Raw genomic sequence first — 23,599 nt, forward strand, 5'->3', positions numbered from 1 at the left:
CATTGATTTTGGGTCTTCTTTTTCACACCAGATGAAGGAATAATCTATTGCCTGGGAGAGTTAGCCTTTCAAGAAGACTTCAGCAAAGCTGTCCAAAATTATTGTGAAAGAAGTCTTGAAAACAAATTATATATAATTTTGTTCAAAATGTGTTGTTGAAAACAAAATTTCATACAGCTCAAGAAAAATGTCAACATAGCTCTGCTCAAGAATTATTGTTCCTCAATGAACATTAAACATTTCTATAAAAAGCAATGTACATGTATGTCTTATGCTATAGTTATTCATGGTATTTGAAAAAGAATCTTGAGATGAAAATATTTATGGAAGCAGTTAATCAGATGATTGTCATTTAATCAAGGAAAGACCAACTCTCTCTCCTGAACAGCATCATTGTTTTGCTATGATGATATTTAGGAAGATGTACAGGTCATGTAGATGGCATTGATGAAACTGGAAACATTGTAACACTTAGATACTTCCTGAATTATGGTCAAAAAAGGGGCAAATTTTAATCATTAACATAGCAGACACGACATGACCTTAATAATTTACAAATGATTTCTAGCTCTCCATTTCTTTGATGCTAATCAAAACCAACAGGTAAGAACTAGTTAGAGGATGAAACCAATCTTACTGGCAGATGGCATTGTTAATTTGTTGGAAAGATGTTGGCAGATGATCAGAAATCATCAATATAGGAGTGCAGGAACATTAAAATAATTAAAAAATGAAAACGGTATGTTTGTCTGTTATTGTTGTTTTATTGGAAATAAGCCACTTCTCCTGTTCATGAATCCTTAACTGACTTCTGTTTTGTCTGGATTGGTTTTACTACAGGAGAAAGCGTTTTCTTGTAAGAATTACTCATCTTCAGTATTATATTAGATAATTTACGTACATGCCTGTGTTCCATTTTAATTATATCTACAATTATTTTGATGTTCAGTCCAGTATGAACTGATATATATCTTGTTGAAATTTTGGACAGTTGCCTTTCTGGCAGAGTGTCATTGCCAACAATCTTAGCCAGAGTCATAGGATTGTTGCTGGTATATGATGATACAGGTACAACTTCCCCACGGTCTTGGCGAGTACTTCTCATCAGGATGTTTCTTTAATACATCATTATTAGCTAACACCAGTAGTGAGATGTACCTATAGTGTTGGCTCTGGTGCTATTGAAGTTGAATTAAGTCATTGAAATACGACTACAAGTTTTTTTTGTACATATTCTATATCAGTAGCTTTTAATTTGATATTTAAAGCTGTTATTACAACATATAAATGTACTTAGATATACCTAGCTAGCAAGTAGAAATAGTTTCTACTGGAATAATTGAATTTCAACTTGTATTTAGCAAGTATTTCCCCTTAAATTCGATCCCTGCATGTACTATGTATTTTGAAGAAACAAAATTGTGCTAGTAGATCAATGGTATGCTGCACATAAGTGTTTTTTTTTAATTGGAATAAAATATTCGTACATGTGTGTTTCTGCTACATCCATCAAAACTTCCATTTTTGACAATCAGGTCTGGTATATACATATGTATGTATGTATGTTAACAATAGCACTTTCATGCTACTTTTCAGTCCAATACCTCTGCATGACAAGTCAGGGTTAGATTGTTATCTTCATGACTATTGGTCTGTCACACTGAGTGATGCTTTCTAGAAGATCCCTTAAAATTTGAACACAATGATTAGGACCATACAATACAGATCATGTTTAAATTTGGTGCACACTTTTAGTGCCTTAATCATTCTGGAGTTTAGGCCTGTTTTTTACTACGTTGCATATTTTGAATTTCTTTATATCTCATTACATCTGTCCTCAATTTTGAGTTGGAGACATGAAACACAGGTTCTTGAACATCAGTACAAATTTTGACAAATGAATTAATATATGGAATAACTACTTATTGTACCTCTGCTTATTTTCAGTAACTTGTTCAGTTTCTACACAGGAAAAATTATTTCACGTGATTTTGACATGAATTTCACATGATTTTCACCTGAATTGAGCAAATGAACTTCGTGATAAATTTCACGTTAAATTCAGGTGAATCGAGTCTTCACATGAATTGATAACAGGAAAGTCGTGTTAAGTGAATTTCAGGTGAAAATCATGTTAATTTCATGTGAACTTCACATGAAAAATATTTGCCTGTGTAGCATGAATTCCTCACTTAACAGTTTCTATTATAAAGAAACAGAATTGTGTTACATTTCCATTTGCTTAAATTCATTTTTACTGGACTCAAGGATAGGGGTAGAGTCTGAATGCAGACTGCAGAGGCGGAGCCATAAACTTTGAAAAGGTAGAGTGCCAGCCAGGGCTCCTTAGAAAAAGGGGGGATGCTAGGACATTATTTACCATTTTAGTCAATTTTACACATGAAAATGACAAGTTTTCCAATAAAAAGGAGGGGTGCCAACCTCCTGCACACGCCCCTTCACCTGGATCTGCCATGGGACTGGTACTTATGTATTTCAAGATATTCAGTTTGTTTTATTCCAGGGAATTTATCATATGATATGATAATAACATCAGCACCTGAACTTGTTAAGAGTTTTCACATATCCATTGATTTGTCTCTACTGATTCGTCTCTTCTATTTGTTTAAGTAATTTCCATCGGAGAATCGGTCATTATCTTTGTCTGGCACAACAGATACAAATCTATATAACATGTCTAAAAGGACACTAACCATTTCATATTGAAAACACACACATACATTCATATGTTAGTTATAGTAATGGTTATATTTGTGTTTACTCAAGTCAGTAGAAAACCAAAGAACTTTAAACAAGTTGTAGGTGGGCCAGGGGTATCAAAAGTTCAGATCTTAACATGTTTGTAAATGTTTAAAAGGTTAATTTATTGCAAGACAATAGAACACAGCATTGTCATTAGGTCGTCGTCATTTTGTTTAAAGTGCACATAAGTTGCCTTCCTATAAATCTCCTTAACTTGGTAAAACATTTTTTTGTATTGGCTGAAGATATGATAGTATGCACCAAAAACCTGCTGAGGTATTCCTTTTGGTTACAAGGCTTTTACAGTGAAGCTGAAGGAGAACCAAATTTTAAGAATGGAAACTGGAGAAAACTTAGAAAATAGAAAATCGGAGGAAGTAATTTTTTAAAATTTAAGAGAGTGACCATGGATGACCCAGATGCTGAATTTTGTTTTCAAAAAATTCCATCCTTTAGAAATAACTTCATTTAACTCATGTTAAAAAATAATGTTTGTTTACATAGAAAGCACTACAAACTTTAAAATAAAGAGAAACAACTCTTTGATCTGTGCATAATTTTGTTGATTAGTTAGGGAATAATGATTATATATCATCCACTCAGTCATCCACTTTTGATACAGAAAGATCCATCTTCTCTCATCATCATACATTGGAACAAAAAACTTGGTATGATTAAATTTTCTCTGTGCCACTCGTATCTTTTCTACATTGACAGTCTCTTAATCTCTTTTTCAAAAATCAAGTTCATTTTTAAAATCCACGAATTCAAGAATCGATTAACTGAGGTTTTTTCTCTTAACCACAAAAATTTATACCCACGGAAAAAAGTACTTGCACAGTAGTTCATTCTGCTCTAGATAGAGTCTTTTTCTGGGCATGTGGACGATATTAGTACTAGTCAACCTTTAGCTGAACTTCCCGTGTATGTGGGTTTTTTGTGTAGTACTTGTATGGATGGACTTTTTCCAATTTTTTGTCCCACTAGTAAAAAAAACCTATAACTTAGTCAGCATGCTTGTAATTAACTCTACAGAAAGCCTGTTGGGGTATGAAAAATGTAGTTTAGTATGCATTAAACCAACCACCAGAGATTCTAAGGCTATCTATTGAGTTATCAGTTATTTTTTCTGGATGAATAAAGTTCCACTAACAATGGATAATGGTGTGATTGTACAGAAAAGTATGATTAATATTGCAATTGTAGTCAGATCCTGTTGGGTTAAAAGTAATTTGTGGATGGCCCTTAGTTAATGTTACAAATTACGGGCAACATGTCTGTTACAGGGTATAGTCTTGGAATGGAATCAGATTGGAGCTTAACAATGATACAAAAAAAACTAATGCAATTATTAGTTTTTTGAAATGATAATTTTGATAACTATATTTGTATGTTTTGCCTATTAGGAAAGAGAAGTTCACTAACTCAGTTTGTAAGTTTCGTCATTCCAGTGAATCCATTCCAACACACCACTTTGTAAAAATGTATTGCCTAACTTGTCAATTGAAAGACTGTAAATGATATGTTTTGTCAAGTTATATTGTCTTTTATCCTTTCAAACCTGAATTCATATTCTACATACACCGTAGTCAAACACAAATTACCATTCAAATAGTTATTCCAAGAATATTAAAGTAAAGGGTTCTGTTATGTTGGCCCCTTGTATGGTGGAATATGCTGTTGGATGTTTTTTTTTTCTATGTTAATGAAAAAAGAGATAATTAAAAAGATGCTGTACAGTAATGACCTACCCTAACAGCACAAAATTGGCCTTGTAAATAAATAAATTGGGCAGTTAGAATTCAGGCTTCAATGATTGGTAAAATTTTGCATTTATTACATTCAGTATGCTGCTGATAAGATTTGAATATTACATGTTTTCAGAAAATCAAAACTGAGCAAAGAACAATTAACTTATTGTCCCAATGGTCAAGATATTGAATCATTACTTTTGAAAATCTCTTCATGATTAAATACAAAAATTTTTTAAGGGGGATTAAAAAGGGGCAAATTGAAAAATATAGCCCAAAATCCTGTCCATAAGTGATGCATTAACAATTACACATTTGGTCTGTATATTGGACTGACTGGTACTACATCTGGTCCTGTGTGTAATGAGCATCAATGACAATGGTGTAGGTTTGGCTTTTCCCGGCTTAAAGTTATCTCTGGAACAAATTAAAGCCACTATGAATTAATTCAATTTATTACCTACTGATATGTCTCAGTGTTAAAGTCAAAGGTTTATCAACATAAGGTTGACTTACAGTGAACTCCCTGTATAAACAAGTTGATAAAAAGATAAGTTTGTTACCAGTACATGAGAATGTTGTGGGTGGTCATTGATTGTTACTAAAATTGGATATACAGAATGGATCACTTTCTAATGATCCAAATACATTAACATTATGTAAAGAGACCTGCATGTTTCCTTTTAGTCATTTATAACTGGGTAGTTTCATCTTGGGTCAAACTTTGCTCTATATATATGTATAAGACTTGCTCCAAGTCCCTCTCTTTAAATTTTAAGAGTAAATGGAAACAGTTTATTGATTGCATGTTTCTCTCTGGTTGCAATTCTACTAATTATTACAGTAGTTAGTAGTTGCATCATCAGAGAGGTTAATTACATTAGATATTCTGTGTCATATAAATAATAAAGAGGGACTTGTAGCATGTCTGTAGATGTATCTATCTAGGAAATTTTGAAGAAGAGTCTGGAGATCTTGCTCTAGAGTGTATTGATGTCCTTTACCAATGAAGGTTCAAAGGCAGTGATTTTCCAACCTTTATTTTAAGTTTCAAGATTTGTGCATGATTAAAAAGGAGATTTGTAAGATATACAAAATTCTCTCTCTACTCTTCTACATGGAATTAATCATCTGGTGGTGACCTCATGGACTTTAATACAATGGGAAGTATAATGGTCCTCGTCAAGGATTTTAATAAATATTTAAAAAAAAACTTTATGAAAATCATTTACCTTATATATATAAATTATTCCGAAGTCACAATTTTCAAATTCTTTTCCCAGTGTCATGGCCCCTCGAGTCCTTTATTCAAAATAGTAGGAAAATCACGAAAAGGGATGCTTACACTCCCCTTCCAGTCCTTTTGTCCATCACGCTCTTATGAACAAAAAAAATCAACATTATGAAACAGATTTATGCCTTGTATAATTATTAATTAGTCCTTATATATATTAAGAACCCTGTTGTAAGTCAAAGGTCAAAGTCACATTTACATGTAGAGCTTTTTAGATCGAAGATTTCATCTCACACATCAGAAACTAATGTAGTGTCAGACATTAAACAGCAATCCAAATTTAGAACTGAACTTTGTTTTTCATGTCTAGCTCCAACTGTTTGACCTCTCAGCTATTTTCTAGCTGCGCCCTGCAAAGTTACGTGTTCTGTAGATCGGTTACTCTTTCAATGAGTAACAGTTGCATAGATAGAGTAAGGGACTTCAAAAACTACATTCGTGTTTCAGATTCTTTATTGTTCTATTATTTTCCATTTAATAACAATCTCATGCAGGAATTTGATTATCTACTTCAGATGAGTCATACAAAATAAATGTCCTGCATGATATGGTAAATTCTGTCCTGTGGTACAGTGAAACCCCTGGTATACAAAAATAAAGTTTAATCCAGACACTTTTTGAAGTCACATTATACAGGTTTTATGTATTTTGAACTTGAGTGAACCAAACACCTTTTTAAGTTGAAATAAAATCAACAGCACAAAAGTAGTTTAGTTTAGACAGGTTTAACTGTAAAAGTTCTGAGACCCAATTACTTGTTGGTCTCTGTAGGAATCATGGGTGAAACATGTTATGAAAAAAACCACTATTTTGAAAGTTTAATTTGACTACAAATGTATTTGTACCATCAGTATCCAGGAAACAAGACCAGATTTTCCATATCATTTTGGGAAAGTGAGTTATTATTTCATTGAAATGCACTGAAAATGAACATTCCAAGCAATCCAATGGCAGATAACTGTCAAAAACCTCATATCTGTGCAAATCCAGTGATGTAGAGACTAAATAATGGTCTTTTCAAATAGAGAAAACATGCTTGAGTGAAATTATAATGTCAGATTGAATGGTTTTTTACATGCATGTTTTTATTTTTTTCAGTTTTGCCTGATTCTTACAAAAACTTAAACTTGTAATGCTCTAGATATAATATTTGCCATCATCATCATTCTGAGGAACAGTTCATGCTTGACTCTAGTTTATAGATATATAGATATACTATGATATTGACAAAAACTCATATAAGACCATTGTAAGTCATTACAGAGCTATTGATTTTATGGAAACATCTTGATGAATAATACTTTAAAAATCTGTTACTGGATCATACATTCCTAGAATATTTTAAGTTATACTTTGAACAACATGATATTGTTTGGGGCTACCAGGTCTTGGCTTTCATTACAATGTTAAAAAGCTTTTCCTTTGCCAAAAGTGAAAGGTCTGAATTAATCTTTGTGTATTACTGTAAATCAGCTTATCATAAACAAAGGACACTTCAATAGACCTTAACCTTAAAATAACTATTTTAGTCTTTTACACATGAAATATACAAGTATATTGAACAGGATTTAACGCTAACCACTTAGTCACTCTTGCCGTCTGATAGTCTAATAGAAAAAAAATCAACTCGCACTGAACAATCAAAAAATGATTTGAAGAAGGATATTCAGGGAATTAATAGCATCAGGCCACCCTCAATTAAGCTTTCTCTAGATCTCCCTAGATCTCCCTAGTTCTCCCTAGTTCTCCCCAACATTTTCTGGCCTTTGGCTTCATGGAAAGTGTTAATGTACAACATGTTTTAGGAAAACTTTCATATTGGTACATCATACATGTACTTTAACTTGTTTATATACATGTACATGTATTTTACAGTGAAGATAAACCTATTACATGGATAAATAGATTGCATTCACTTTATCAGTTTAAAATGTTGTAAATAGAATTTTTATATCAATGTTAATATAGCTTAAGGTTGAACAACAAACCACATTTATTTAATTGTGGTGAAAAATCGGAAATATGTAGTATAGAGCGTAGTTGAATTGTAGTAGAGTTTTCCGTTTGGTAACGATGATTTCTTAATGTGTTTGATCTAGGTGCAGTACTTGAAAGTAAAACTTAAATTTACTATGTTGAATTTAAATGGGACATGGCTACCCAAAGTAGATGGCTTGTAACAAGTGTATTTTCTGTTAGTTTTTAGCATGTAGTTGTCATAAAATGTGAGTCATGTATAAGTGGCTGGTTGGTTACTTTTTTTTCTTGTCAGTGTTCAGGGTGACTTCATGTGTAAATGCATGTCATATGAAAGTCCATGTATTTATTCACGCAACCACTTCCAATACAAAATGTACTATAATTGTTATATTGGTATTTTCATTTACTTGATAGTAATATGTGCCATGGTCTAAAGGCTGTGTGAGCTATTGTGATCACATTGTGTCGTCATTGTCTGTTAACTTTTTCAAGCATCTTTTCTGAAACTATTGTATGCATTGTAACCAAACTTTGCATGAATGGTTTTTAGGGTATTTTTAACAATCCTTGCATGGAATTTTTTGATCTGGCAAAAAACATGGTCCGTTTTAAAAATAGACCATAGGGGTGAAATTGCAGAAATTTGCAAATAACTAAAAATACATTTGGGTTTAGCTAATCTGGCAGAGTAAAATTGTTCACCATGATGGGAAGGACCTATGCTGAAATTTTCAGAAAGATCCATTGACGGATGTTTGTGTTTTTGGCCCTAGAATCTCGTTAAACTATTCATGCACGTCTGATTTGATGATGAGATATTTAATAGTCATAGTTACTCCCGCCATTTACCCTTCTTCACTTTGACATTCAGAGCACTGCGCAGAAATCACATTGCATCAACACCAGGTGTAGGCTGTCATAATGCTTTATTTTGAATAGATGCTCTCTATTGATTTAATGATTTTTGTGACACTAGTACAGTAGGGTCAAGAGTCCAGCTTTAGATGGCTAATAAGACTGTTTTTGACCAGGTAAGTGATTCAGACTCTTTATTTTTCTGTAGGAACACAGTCAGCTATGCCTATAGTAGTCATTCGTCTTGGAGTCTGATGTCACTTCTGTCATGCATTTATACATAAATGTCTGTTTTTATATAATTTTATTTGAATTGTCTTCAATAATTACTCTTTCTCATTTCAGGATTCCGTAGTTGGGAATGTGATGATGTTGATATCAATGAGGAACTTGCCCAGATTGCCAATGCTGCAGACCTTGGGGCTGAGGGACCAAATGGTAGGTTTTATTTCTGTTGTGTCTATGCAGCCTTGAAAACATTTTTGTGCTTTGTTGCCTTAAGCATGTGGAAAAGATGTTTTTGAATATATGGGATAGCTAGAAAGATCAGTAAATTAAGAGTTCAATATGTTCTCTCAAACATTCAATTAAAATTTGCTCAGAATTATGTAAAGAAAAGACAAAAAAAATGATACTGAGATACATTTAATCTATAATTTCCATGTTGTTACTTATTTGGCTCCAAGTTATGTAATGATGCACTTTAGAAATTGAAAAAAAAATGGTTTTGAAAATCATTGGCTATAATTATTTTCAAAATTATGTAATCTTTTCTAAAACACAAAATTGCTTTGAAAATCGTTACATTTTTTACTGAAATGAAATTATATTCATCCTTCCATGTCTGTGATGGGATAAAAAAAAAAATTAAAAATTGGTATATTTTTAAAAATCAGAAACGGAAGGTATTTGTAAGTAATTTTTGTGGCTTTATTTAGAAGGTGTTGTTTCTCATCATCACAGCTCACAGACATTATTTTTGTTTTTGTTTTAATTTGATTTTTTATGCATTTTTTATTAATTTGTCTATCATCACATCTTTCTGTGTGTCATTACTGGCTAGATTCTGCTTTATGACTGAAGAATTCACTAGACTTTGTAAAACTTGAAATTGTAATCCTTCATCATTATTTTACTTTTTGTACAGCTGTTGCTAATGCTGCAATCATGCCCTAAATTTTGCTTATATGCATTTTTTAGCAAAGGCTAAAATTGTTCACATGAAATATCATTCATTGCAACAATAATTCTATACCCCCTGCTTTACTAAAAGTTATACTGAATACAGTGTCTGTTCATCCATCCTCCACAACTTTTAAGTTTCCTCTGCTACTACTTATAACAATCACTTTACATTTTGACAGTGGCTTTATATAGGCAAGCCATATTGAGGCATTCAATTTTAGACTGAAATTATGTTAACTTCATGTTTGATGACGTTGTTTACATTCTAACCGTAAGGTTATTAGGTTAAGGAGCGTAAGGTTTTCTTTAGTGATCTTTGATCACAGTTTTTATACCACCGCAAAAAAATTTTGGTCTTTATCTTTAGACACTTGGTTTTTGTGCTATTATTTGAGTATTTGTTGGTTTATTATAATAAAATTTTACAACAATGTTCTAAATTACAAAAGGAAAGTTGGTTTTGATTTTGGGGTAATGTCTGGCCCCAACCTTTAAGAATTAGGGGCTGAAATGGAGCCTAAAACGAACATTAAATAGAAACTATGTAACTCCAGTAAAAGCATAGGAATGTCTATAATATTGTCCTACAATATTCTTTACCACAATGGTCATACTTTGATTGATTTGGGGGTAACTTGAACTTTTAAGAAATTAAGGACCAAATAGAGGGGACAAAAACATGCATTTTCCAGATGTCCTGACAATAACTTGACTATTAGTGAATGAATCTCTTTGAAATTGTATTACAGGATGCCATACCATCAAAGGGAGACTGGGATTGGTTTGGTGGTTAAGACTTGAACCTTGTAGGAATAATGGGCCAGAAAGGTGCCCGAAACAGGCATTTTTTTACGTCCATTTTATAACTTGAGTTAATGGATCTCTCATAAATTTTACTAAAAGGTACTATAGCACAAAAGGAAGATTGGGATTGATTTTTGGGGTTGTGACTTGAGCCAAGGAAGAATAAGGGTTCACAGAGGGGCCATAAACAAGTATTTCCTATATGATTTCTGGACAATAACTTGAGTATTAGGGAATGAATTGCTTTGAGATTGTACCCAATTGTACCATTTCCCCACAGGCAGTTTGGGATTGACTTTGCAGATTTTGACTGGAACCATTTAGGAGTAGAAGCCAAAAAGTGACCACTTTGGTTCTGGTCCAATTTTTATCCTGTGTCAAATGTCTAAATGTCAAATTCAAAACTGTATCAAGTTTGAATGTTGTGTCCATACTTGCCTGGACTTGTCATGGTTCAAACCTCTGCAGTCATATCAAGCTCACCCTGTGAAGCATTTATTCTAGTTATATTTTTTAATCTACTGGTTTTGAAATTGCTGTTGATGCATACTGCTCATACATGAACATGTATATCATCTTTAATTTTATGAGCTTTGAGATGTTCCCTTACCTCAGTTTTGCATGTCATATTTGGCATTTTAGCTTGCCAGTAGATTGAAAAGGGATTGTTTTTAATGCATTGCATGTGGTACTTATTTTAAGTAACATCTATAAATGTGAACCTTTTTTAGTGACACTGTTGTATGTCTTTTCTTTTGTTTTATTAACAAAATCTATTTGATATCATTTGCTGATTCAAGCCTGATTGTGGAGGACACTAAATTACCAATGCCCCCATTTGAATCCTTGTAAATGGCATATGTTATGTAACCAGGTTCCCCATAATAGGTGAAAAGTCAGTAGAATATTACACATGTATGTTTTAGTCTCAAATACATACTAAGTATGGTTATTTAACCTAGTACATCTCAGTTAAGATCCATAGTGTAGTTAGTTATGGGTTCATATTCAGAAAGCTAATGTGTTTAATATTTAACCAGGAAAAACAGGTCTGTCAATAATCTTTAATGTAATCGTCTCCCCCCACCCCTTCCTCATTTTTATACATCTGCAAAAAAATGTTCTTTTTATGAAAAAATGGTAGAATAATTTTTAAGTAGAATTCAGCTAAACTCTTTGAGTAATTCAATGACTTTCTGATAGATTTTAGGGTGTTAAATTTTTTCAAATTATCAATTTTTTCTTAATTTGCATGGCTTTTAGGTGAACATGTGCATAAAAAGTAGTACTTGAGTAACTTTTTTTGCAAGACTTTACCCATGCACTATGACATTGTACGCTTTGTAAAAGGAATTAAACTTTAACATGTGCATCTGAATGTTATTGTCCATTATATTGAAGCTTATTTTTAGTCTCATCATGATGAAACTTGGTTCATGTGCAAATTTATAAAATTTTAACTACTTTCTTTTATTTCCTGACAGAAATCTTCACAAATTTAAACAATTTTCTATAAAAGAAGGTAAGGATGCAGAAACAGGCCTGGTCTATGCTGAAAGAATGAGTGAAAGTTTATAATTATCAGTTAGGTCACACCTTTCAACATAGGGGAAATTATCTTTTCAACTCAGAATGAATTAGGTTCTCAATGAGTAATGCACATTAGTTTTGCACGTTAATGCATGCTAAGTTGGCAGCATGCCAGATTATGCATGTGCTTCTTATTGATCATTGTGGAGTCATTCATTGGCGTGCTGTAAATAGTGGAATGAAGTATTTGATTTATGTAATCTTGGTTGTTAATATGGGAATTAAAAGGGAAATTTGTCTAGGTTCAAAAGTTTTGCACTGATCTTCATTTTGGCTTAATATAAAACATTTACTTATGGTTTGAAATTGCCTGCAATCTGGCATGAACTTTTTGGACACTGATTTACCGAAAATGCAAATTTGTTAACTGAAAAATAATAAGGCATAATTCATATGGTAAATAATGTTTTGATATGGCTAAGATGTTTTTTTGTCTGATGGCTCCTGGTCCAGCTTTAGTTGCCTACATCAAGTTAATACTGGTTCTGAGTTGAAAAGATCCCTTGAATTAATTACAAAAAGTCCCTATCTTCAAAACTTTAAACAGTGGAAATAAGATTTTATATAAAAAATGATATAATTTTAATTACTTTAGTCGACAGACTGATTTCAGACATTACAGAAATTAATGCTTTAATTTTAATTAAACCTCACTTGAAATAGATTTGATTATTCTCTACTTCAATTAAATACATGTAAATTAATGTTTCATTTAAATGCATGTTACATGTTATTCAGTATTTTTCAAATCTTACAGGAAATTTAAATGTCATCTCATTAAAAATATTGTGATGTTACATGTATTTACCACTTATGAAATATTATTTATATGCAGACATATATGTGTCTGTAATGCTTTGTAATAGATCATCTGTTTACAAATATGATGAATGAAAAATTTAAAATTTGAAGTTGAGTCCCTGATTTGGGCCAGATTTGCACAACTATATACTACTCAGTTGTGTAACCTAACTCCTTTATAGTAATATCGTAACAGGCCATTGGATGTCACCAAAATATAAAGTTTACCAAAACAAATATACCAATACAAGATAATACAAAAGTATAATTTTTTTAAAACTTCCATGATTTATCTTGAATTTCTGTTACTCACTAAATGTTCCGATAGAAAACTTAAAGAATTTTAGTTTGTGGTTTTCAAGTTCCAAACAAACTCTGAAAATTGTTTTGATCTTATGCAATCCATTAAATTAAGAATTAATGAAATAACAAAATTTGGACAAACAACAGAACATTTTATATCAGTGATTTGGGAGATGTTTAAACTTTTTAAACTTTGATCTTCATTCATTCACTGGACCTTATCAATTTTACTGGAAACTACCTTATGTTCCATGGACACTGGGAATAACTAGAGTCATAACTGTTCCTACCGAATGACATTCACCATTTAGCTTATTAAAGTACTTCTTGGTTTAGGTCATTATAAAATACTTTCAGTTGCTAAGATATTGTTCTTTTTAATGGATTTTTTTTTTGTGTTGCTAGCTGCCATGCCCCATGCTGTGTAATCCATATCTAATGCATGTCTGATGATAGATGTAGGATTGTGTTTATATGACATGTAGCTGAAAAAATAAACAGTGTTTCATTAACTAACAACATTCATAATAGACACTTTTATAAAAGTTAGATTTGTTCAAAGAATTCAACAAATTTTAGAATATTGATAAATAATTACATGTACCTATACCAAGAAATTTCTTGTTATGTTTTAAAGCTAATACATATAGAGAATTAAATAAGGTTTTAAAATAGGAATTAAATTTTCAAATTTTTTCTCACCTGCATCTTTTATTTTCAGGTGAAAGAGTCCTTAACAATGGATCTGAAAAGCTGGCCACTATGGTTGTTGTCAACCCACATTTGGAGACCTTGACTGCTGCATTGAAAAATTTCCTTACGCTCAGCGCTCCATACAAGCACCTGATCTATGCTGGTCACTTCTTCTCCGGGAATGGTACTTGGGTGTTACAAGACGACACGTTCTCAATCTCAAATTTCGCTCAAATGTGTAAAGATAAAGAACTAGAGGAGGCACTGAAACAACAAAATGGTGGACAAGTAACATTCTACTTTAGCAAAAGTGGTGAATGGAAAACTGAAAGTTTGAAAAAATTAGACATTTTCAAAAACTCTGTTGTCAAAGTTAGTAGTGATGAGAAATTAATCGACAATACACATGGAATTTTACAGTTTGCAACTTACATTGCTAGTTTCATCAATGCCAAAACATCAGAGGAATTACTTAGAACATCTGATGTAGTTGGGAGTATCCGTTTCAACAAGCCAACTTTGTATATCTTCCCTGGAAGTGAGGGAGATTCTTCCCTCTTTGGTGTTAGTGGATTTAACCTACTGGTAAATGGAGGGTACAGTAGAAAAGCTTGTTTCTGGGACCTTACAAGACATCTAGATCGTATAGACTCTTTCCTGATGACACATTTAGGTACTGATAATGTGTTTGGAATAAGCACTCTTTTGAAAAGGAAGTGCACAGAATATATTCATCCAGAGATAGGATACATGTATTTGAATGGATCAGACAAAGTAAGCCACTCTGCAGTTGTTAATGGTCAGAGTGAGAAGGAGCCTAACTTGTGTATTAATCTGTCTGAGGAGGGCAGTAGATTGATAGAATATGCCAAACAACTAGGACATGTTCCACAACCGTGTACACGTCCAATGTCATCACAACCATTGCAGCCAATAAATCTATATCATAAAGTTGGTCATGGGTCACTGAACATGTATGTCCTAAATCCTGTCTCAGATAGCAAAGAATTGAAGGACTTTTATCAACACTGGAACAAGCATTTGTCTGAACATGGTTCAATGCATCAAATTCCTATTCAGAACCAGTTGTCTGTCTGCACACTGTTGGTATGGCAACCAGCTGACCTAAATGAGAAGATCACAAGAATATTCTTCCCTGGAAATGCACCACAATACAAAATTCTAGAAGGATTAGAAAAGTTGAAGCATTTAGATATTTTAAAGCATGCCTCATGTACTGCCAAAGATTTGGAGAGTAAACCAGCATCTGCTGCATCTAAACGAAATTCTCTAGCTGCAAAACCACCTCCAACAAAACCTGCAAAGTCTACTGAACCAACCACTACCAGAAGTACAAGGCCCACTGCTGATGTTAAGAAGTCCTCTGAGGTTAGAGCTTCAAAATCAAATGATGTCAGAGCTTCTAAAACCACTGATGTGAAAGCTTCGGCTGAAAAGAAGAAACCAGAACCTAAGAAAACTGAGGTAAAGTCCACACCACCACCAAAGGCTAGGGCTCCACCACCTTCTAGAACTAATAAAGTAGCTAAGGAAGATGAAAATAAGAAGACTGCTAAGAAAGATGAAAAAGCTAGCAAGCCAACTAGCAAGACAGCTACAACTAAACCTCCAGCTAAAAATGGTACAAAGGAAAAGAAAGAGTCACCAAAAAAATCTCCAGAAAAAGCTGCTGAGAATATTCCAGAAAAACCTGTAGAGAAGGAGGAGGACAAACCTGAGGTTATTGAAGAACCTCCAAAAGTAGAGAAATCTCCAGTTGTAGAAGAGGCTCCACCTGTAACAGAAGCACCACAAGAAGAGTCTCCAAAAGTTGAGGAACCTCCAGTAGCTGTTGTTGAACCAATACAAGATAAAGCATTACTTGACCTCTCCCCCAATGAACCAGTTGCTCAACCTGAAGGGGACGCAGTGACTCCTGAGCAACAGACTCCGGCTGATGAGCCTAGCTCTCAAACATCATCTGATCACCCAAGTCCAGAGGATTTATCTCCAGGAGAGTTAATGGCTATGTCTGGGTCAGGCTTAGGAAATAAAATGATGGATAGTTTTCATGAGAGTTACCACGGTGATTTGATGTCAAATGGAACACCAACAGAAGAACAACAGGGTCAGACTTTAGCAGATTTAGGCATATATGACGACAATGTTGATGTTCAACCTGAAGCTTTACCAGAACCTGTGGCAATTCCACCACAGGAATCATCTTTCCCTCCAGACATGATCCCTACAAGTGATAGAAAGAACCAAGAGGAGAAGCCATTGATTTCTGGAATGGCCCCTATCGAACCTGATGTTGTACAAGGTCTACAGAATGACTACACAACATCCACTCCGTCTGATGAAAGGCCTCCTATGGAATTTGATTCATCAGAAAAGTCTGGCAGCACTGATCCTATTGAAACAAGACCACAGGATCCAATGCAGAGGTCTTTCTATGGTGATGACCTTGGTCCAGAAGGTTCCGAGCAGTTTGAGTCCATTACAGAGTCTGAGTCTGCATTGTCAAGCAAAACAGGTGCAGATGTTCCTGAGCTTGACCAGACTGCAGAAGATTTAATGCAAAAGAGCCTTGGTGACCAAGATCAGATCTTTGATCAACAGGCAGATGATGTTGTTGAGGAAACAGAAATGCAAGGAACAAGTCCTCCTGATGTTGTTCAGGTGCAAGAAAAGTTTGAAGAAGAAAATATTGTAGAATCAGAAACAAAAATGCAAGAAGCCATTCGTGAAGAAGAGGAAGATGAGGAAGTATCTCCAGATGAGAATGACAGCCAAGTTGATGTTAGAGAAAGAAATTTGGAAGATTTAGAGGAAAACAAGGAAAAATTAGATGAAGAGAAAGCCATTGACGATGAGTCGCCATATGCATTTGAGAACAAAGGCTTTAGTGATGGCGTTGAGGCTCAAGAGGATTCATCACCAGAAATTCAAGAAAAGGGTTTAAGTGAAGAAAGAGAAGTTCTAGATGAGATGGGAAGTTCACAGGGATCACAAAGTCCAGATGAGGGTGTGGTTGAGGACAAGTTTGCTGAAGAAGAGAAGGAATGCACAGAATCACCCACTGAAAGTGGAATTGGCATAACAGTAGACCAAGATGAACAATCTCTTACTGAACAACCAGATGAAGAAGTATTAGAGGAGAGCCAATATACTGATTCTCTAGAAGTTTCTAACATTCCAGAAGCTTTTGAGAAAGATGAGACACCTGATCCTCGTGATGTTCAAGCAGGTCAATCTGACAATTTGATTGACATTCAACCTGAATCTACTGAGAGCCCAATGGAAAACATGGACCCATATGATCCATTCTGTTCGACTAGTCCTAAGTTACCTTCCATGCAGCCATCAGATCCTTTGGTACAGTTTGAAGAACAGAGCCAACCAAAGAGTATGTCAAGGTCACCTGATGACAGACCTATCAATGGCTTTGGTTTTGACCCATATGAACCACAAGCTCAAGATCCATTTGATGGTGCAACAAAGGAAAGTTTTGGTGAAGAAAAAGAATTGTCCACAAATCCATTTGATCCTGAAGCAGAATGGGGTAAACCGATGGGACTACCTTCACCACCACCCCCAGATGCTGGAGCTAAACCATCATCTGCTAAAAAAAACACAAAACCAGATACAGCTAGGAATGGGGCAAAAAAAGAGCCACCAAAAGCTAGAACAGGTCTGAACACATCAGTAAATGGACCCTCTAAAACCAGTACTTCCAAGGCTAGACCAGCAAGTGCTGTAGAACCTAGAACAAAGCCGGCACCATCTGCTGGGGCAAAACGACCAGTTAGTGCAAATGTATCAAGTCGATCAAGTCCTGCTACTAAGTCTCCTCCTCTTCCTCCATTTACACCATTTTATGTTGATCTTACATACATACCCAATCATGGAAATCCATCATATAGCGACATAGAATTCTTCAAACGTATTAGAGCTAGATATTATGTTCTTAGCACTTTGTCACCAAATCCACAGACCCTAACAGCACTTATGGAGGCCAAAGAAACATGGGAGAACAAAAATGCAGAAGTCACATTGATACCAACTTATGATAATGATACACTTCGACATTGGATGGGTCTTAACCGTGATAAATTAAACGAGCTTAATATTGATCTAGCTCCATCTGCTAGTCGCTGCACCATTCATCTTCAAGACCATGAAACAAGCTGCTCAGCCTATAGATTAGAGTTCTAAATGTGATATATTGAAAACTTTACATTGACCAATTTAGTGTGAGCTTTGAGTTGATACTCACCAGCAACACATTTGATGTGATTTTTTTTTCCAGTCATTTTTGCCATAGTTGACAATTTCAAGCAATATTTGGACTGATTTTTATCACAATGTACCTGTAAGCTGAAAAGGAGAATAACAACTAATACTTGATCATAATTTTATATGGAAGTGAATTTCTCAAAGAACTTTTATATATAGGAACTAATAATATTTATTGTCTGTAAAAGGAAAGGAGTGATGTTATAACTTAATTCTAAAATAAGAAGTTTCATATACACAAACATTTGAGAATGATAGTGATTTTATTACACTACCAAGTAAAAAACATATTTTCTAAAGTACATTGAACATTTTTTTTCTTAATTATAATTACATGAGTTGTGTTGGTAATTCAATATTAAACTGAGTGAAGGAACAAAGCACAGTTACATGAATCATGTTCATTATTAAGCATAAGCTGTTCAAGTTTTACAGTAATCAGTTGTGACAATATGACTATTCTGTTTCTCTGTTATTATTAGATGCTATCACAATGTGCAATAGAAAAGCATTTGCTTTAATGTTATGAACAATCATGTGCTAATGTTTATTATATGTTTGTGATATTTTCTACATTTTTATCTGGAGAAAACACATCTTTTGTCAATCATGTATTATTTTGTTTATTTGATATTCAGATAAGATTATTTACATAATGATAGAATTAAGACTTTTTCTCCTGTTAAGATAGCTACACTATGGTTCACATGGGTTTTGTCATTTCCCCCTTCCACTGTGTTTCAGAAAATATGGTAAAATTTGTCTATACTAAACCAGATTTGTTCTGTATAGGCAGGTGTTTAAACATGTTAAAATGCATTGAAATGTATAAAAAGGACTTTGGAAGATGCCTGATACCAGTAGAATTCTGGGTTATTTTTCATGGGTTTTGTTTTGACAGGTTTCACAGTGTAAATGTACAATCTTGATATTTCATGAAGTTACTTTGAACTTTTACTTTAATTAAGAATTGGCTATGATAAAAATTTTGTCTATTGAAAAATAACATAAATTTTCCACGTGCATATTGTTTATTGTGCAAAGTGCAATAAACAAAATATGCACATGGAAAATTTATGTTATTTTTCAACAGACAAAATGTTTATCATAGCCAATTCTTATACATTAATCTTAAAACATAGTTTTATCTTTAAACAGGAGAAAAGTAGCTCTGAATTAAATTGAATGAGGGTGTGTCAATATTTTTTTTATCCATTGAGATATAACAAAATTATTTTAACCAATCAGATTACAGTATTTATTTCAAATTAATTTATATCTAAATAGATGCGTCCCTTCTTCTTAGAATGACAAAATTCAGCAGAACTGATGTGTAACAATCTACAAAGAGTTCATTTATTCATGTACAAAAACTTTATAGGGCTCATGCAAGTCCAAGGACTTTAATTTTTTCACTACTGAGGAAAATGTTGAGGACAATTTCGTGATATTTGTAACTGTATTTCTGTAAGAGCCTTATTTCATGAATGAGTCAATGGTTTATATATATGGTCGGGTGATATTCATGTAGTTTTGTTGTAATGTGAAAGTATGGCTGCCATGTTCAAGGATTCTCCCTATTCTTTATGGGATTAGAATATTTCTAAATGTTATGTTTGTATTCATGGGGCTTCCCATTTCATTTAAGTTTTCAGGTTGAGTTAATGTAGAAATTTTTTAGTTAAAATATTTTGGTCTGAACATTTACAGACTGATTAACTCACTTTTTAAAGTGCAAGTCTTTGATTTATGGCTAATTCTTATCAATTTTAGTAGGACTATTCATGGTTACTAGGTAAGCACTTTCTATTCTTATATAAAGTTTACAAGCCTTCCTTGAGAAAATTTCACTTTCAACAGTGTAATCAATATCATTTTTTACTACTCTTAATAAATCTAAATAAATCTACTGAAAACCTTTATGCAATATGTACATTAAACACTTCAAAATTTGTGACAAACAGATTTTTGAAATTATCTATAGACTGTATGCCAGTAGTTTTCGTATACATGTTCATGCAATATGTTAGTCATATGCATAGAATTTATATATCTATTGAAGTATGAAATAATTTTTGTGAAGTCAGTGGGAAAAGTGTCAACAGCTTGTGTGACCAGTATTATGAATATATATTTTTTCTTTTTATAGCTTCAATGATATACTATGGGGATGGGAATTGTATGAGAGAATTCTCTTTGATATCAACCATAATATTAAATAAAGTTTTTTTACATTTGTACAGATTTATTAGGAAATCATTGATATAAAAAAAATTTGAAAGATAAAATTGAGAAAAATGCATTTGTTGCTGAGAAAATGTGGTTGTCATGGGGACCATTTTAATTGAGTGTTGGTTTCCCTTTTTGTAGAAGTTTGTGACTTTTTTTTCATTAAAATTTACCCTTTTTTTCTCATTTTTTTCTATTATATTATTGATTGGCTGTGAATATAACCCCCTTACTTATAAGGTTGGAAGGTAATTTTCTTAGACACAAGAGTGTAATCATGTATATAATACTGGGATCATTGAGCTTACAAATTATGCTTCAACTTGTTTATGCTAATGTATATCTTCATGTTTGTTGCTTTCCAACACATCTGCCCTTTGTGGCTGATACAGTAATGTGTCAAACTTATAAATACATGTACAAGTTTTGTTATACAAGTAGTGCTATATGCTTAAGTTCTAGTCATGACTAAAACAGTTTAAAATGGTTGTAATTTTTCCTGTATAACAAATAGGAGAAGAATCTCAAAGATATTATGTATTAGATAAGATAATTCAAACGTATTTTGGCGATGATGTCATTTTCTTTGATTATTACTGATAGAATTGGACAATGTTGATAAGTTTTCAAGTGTTTCCAAATGACATGATAAAGTTTGAAGCCTTTGTGCACTTTATATATGGTTTGTCTTCTATCACTGAAATAGATTTGAAAAGTTTACTAGAATTAGATACCAACTTTTTTGTGATTTTTAATATGATTTTCATTATTATTTATGTAAAAATAAAAAAAAATTGTAGAGAAAAGTTTTTTTTCAATTTCTAGAAAATACCTTATATTTACTTTTTTTCTTTTCAGTAACACTGTTTTATTTAAGTTTTGGCAGAAAGAAAATTCTCAAATTATCATTTCTCCCAGAAATTATCATAATATTGCCATACCTGATCACATGTAAGGGGAGATAAATCATGTCCATTTACATTTTTTGGGAAGTCTCAAAACATAAATGTTGTGGAAAGTGTCATTACTATAAGTTAATGTTGTTAAATTATATAAAAGAATGATTGTGTGAATAAGACTTGTATATTTAAAGTAGTTGAAAAAAATTTACACTTATTGTCTATGCATTTTTATTTGCTACATTTTTTCTTACTAAAGTTTATACATGTTATACATAATTGGAATTTGATGCTGTTGGACCGCCACGCCTTTTTTATTTTCATTCCGTTCTGTTTTGTGTGTTAATTGCCTATTTGCATTGTTGTACATGTTAAATATTCTATGTGAACTACTAATATTGGCAAACATTAAATGTGCCTAAGAAATGTTGGTTAGAGTTTATTTTTATGCCTAAATTAGCCTGATGCATGGAGAAGGACTTGATAATTGGATAGAATACCAGTAGTTTCTGGGCAAATTTTATACATATTGAGTTCACTCAATGTAATCTTGGTAGTGGAAATAACTAATGCTGAAATGAATACAAGTCACAGGTTTGGTCATGGTTAAAAATAATTGAGAGTGCAAGATAAAATCTCCAACACCCTAGGGTAGGATTTTAAGCTCAATTATGGGGCTGTGCTGAGTCAAAAGTATATTGGTGCAAGGAAATCTCACACGACTAACAAGAGAATATTCTTGCTGCAAAAAAGAAAAAAACATACCCTTAGTGAAACTTTTATTAGTTAATTTCCCAAAAAACTATAACTGGGTTTAGTCTTGTGTATTAAATAAAATGATTTGAAGGGTGCAGCTTGATATGACCATAGAGGTTGAACCCTGAAAAGCTGGGGCAAGTATGGACACGCCATTAAAGCTTGATATGTCTCTGAATTTGGATTGTGATTAAAAATTCGACACAAGAAAAGAATTCGATCAGTCTTGTTCCTCAATGGTCACAATCCCTCAAATCAATCCTAACCTGCCTTTAGGGGAAAGAGATCCATTCACTTTCACTCAAGTTATGTGTACATCTGTAAAATGGTTTGTTTCTGGTCCTTCATTCCTTATTGGTTAAAGTCGTAATCCCCAAAAATCAATCCTAGCAATCATTTTATGTGGTATGGCACCTAGTAGTTCAATGGAATCATTCACTTAGTCATGTTATTGTGCTGATATCATGAAAATGCTCTGGCCCCTAATTTGTAAACAGATCTAATATTAATAACTCCCAAAATAAATCCCAGTCTTCCTTCGGTGATATGACACCCAATGGTATGATAGCAAAGAGATTTGTTACATTACAGTAAAGTTATTGTCCAGACTTCATAAAAACGCAAGTTTCTAGTCCTAATTCCTACAACAGTTCCAGTCACAACCCCAAAAAATCTATCCCAAGCTCCCACTGGTGGTGTGGCACCTTGTGGTATTATTTCTTAAAGATCTAAACACTTGTATTCCATGTTATTGTCCAGATATGAAGTGTCTACAGACAACAACACAACAGCATGATACCTGTGGATTTTTTTGGTCATATACAATTTAAATGAATCTCACTTAAGGTGATGAATGATTAACACATTCTCCACAAAATCTAGAGTGCTTTAAAAAAAGCAACATCTTACAATTCAGAAATGTAATATGGTTAAATCATAAAAACAAGGCATGAAATCAAAGAATCATTAAATTCTCCCTTTATGTACAACACCTTCATAGGCTAAACTAAAAACACAAAGCAACCACCAATAGACTGCATTAACAATTAATCTACATTCAGCTCATCTGTAATATAGTACCCCAACACATCCATCACCATAAAACTCTTGAATATGGATTCTGTAAAAGTTTCATTAAATTCAATTCGGGGACAGTAGAAGTAATGGATTAGAGATGGGTACTCCTGTGTCCCCATATTCATAAATGACATAATTTATGTTTTTGCTATGTGAAACTTCAAAAATTATTTTTATCATAATCTAAAATGAGACATGCACAATGGGAACATGTAATAAAGATTCTGTGAAAATTTCATTTAATTCCATTCAGTGGTGTAGGAAGAGTAAATGATACGAGATGCATACCCCTCTGTGTAACAAGGAAGGAAGTACGGACA

At 33.2% G+C, this 23,599-nt stretch overlaps 1 protein-coding gene across 3 annotated transcripts in view; it reads left to right on the forward strand.

Annotated features, from left to right (window-relative positions):
• The window catches only part of LOC148621440 (uncharacterized), a 33,874-nt gene extending 12,002 nt beyond the window's left edge, over window positions 1-21,872 (forward strand). The window contains exons 2-4 of one of the 3 annotated variants that reach the window (XM_088575827.1): window positions 8,989-9,081; window positions 9,540-9,554; window positions 14,048-21,872. In XM_088575827.1, the coding sequence (XP_088431953.1) occupies window positions 8,989-9,081; window positions 9,540-9,554; window positions 14,048-18,237 (4,298 nt within the window). In that variant the 3' untranslated portion in view covers window positions 18,238-21,872. Of the gene's footprint in view, window positions 1-8,665; window positions 8,820-8,988; window positions 9,082-9,539; window positions 9,555-14,047 lie in introns of those variants that run through there. The other 2 variants (XM_088575830.1, XM_088575828.1) reach the window with 2 other exon arrangements.
• Window positions 21,873-23,599: the final 1,727 nt, after the last annotated feature.

This window comes from Perna viridis, chromosome 3, assembly GCF_037379345.1.
Source record: "Perna viridis isolate PV_CMFRI_1.1 ecotype Kerala chromosome 3, ASM3737934v1, whole genome shotgun sequence".
In the NCBI taxonomy this organism is placed as follows: domain Eukaryota; kingdom Metazoa; phylum Mollusca; class Bivalvia; order Mytilida; family Mytilidae; genus Perna; species Perna viridis.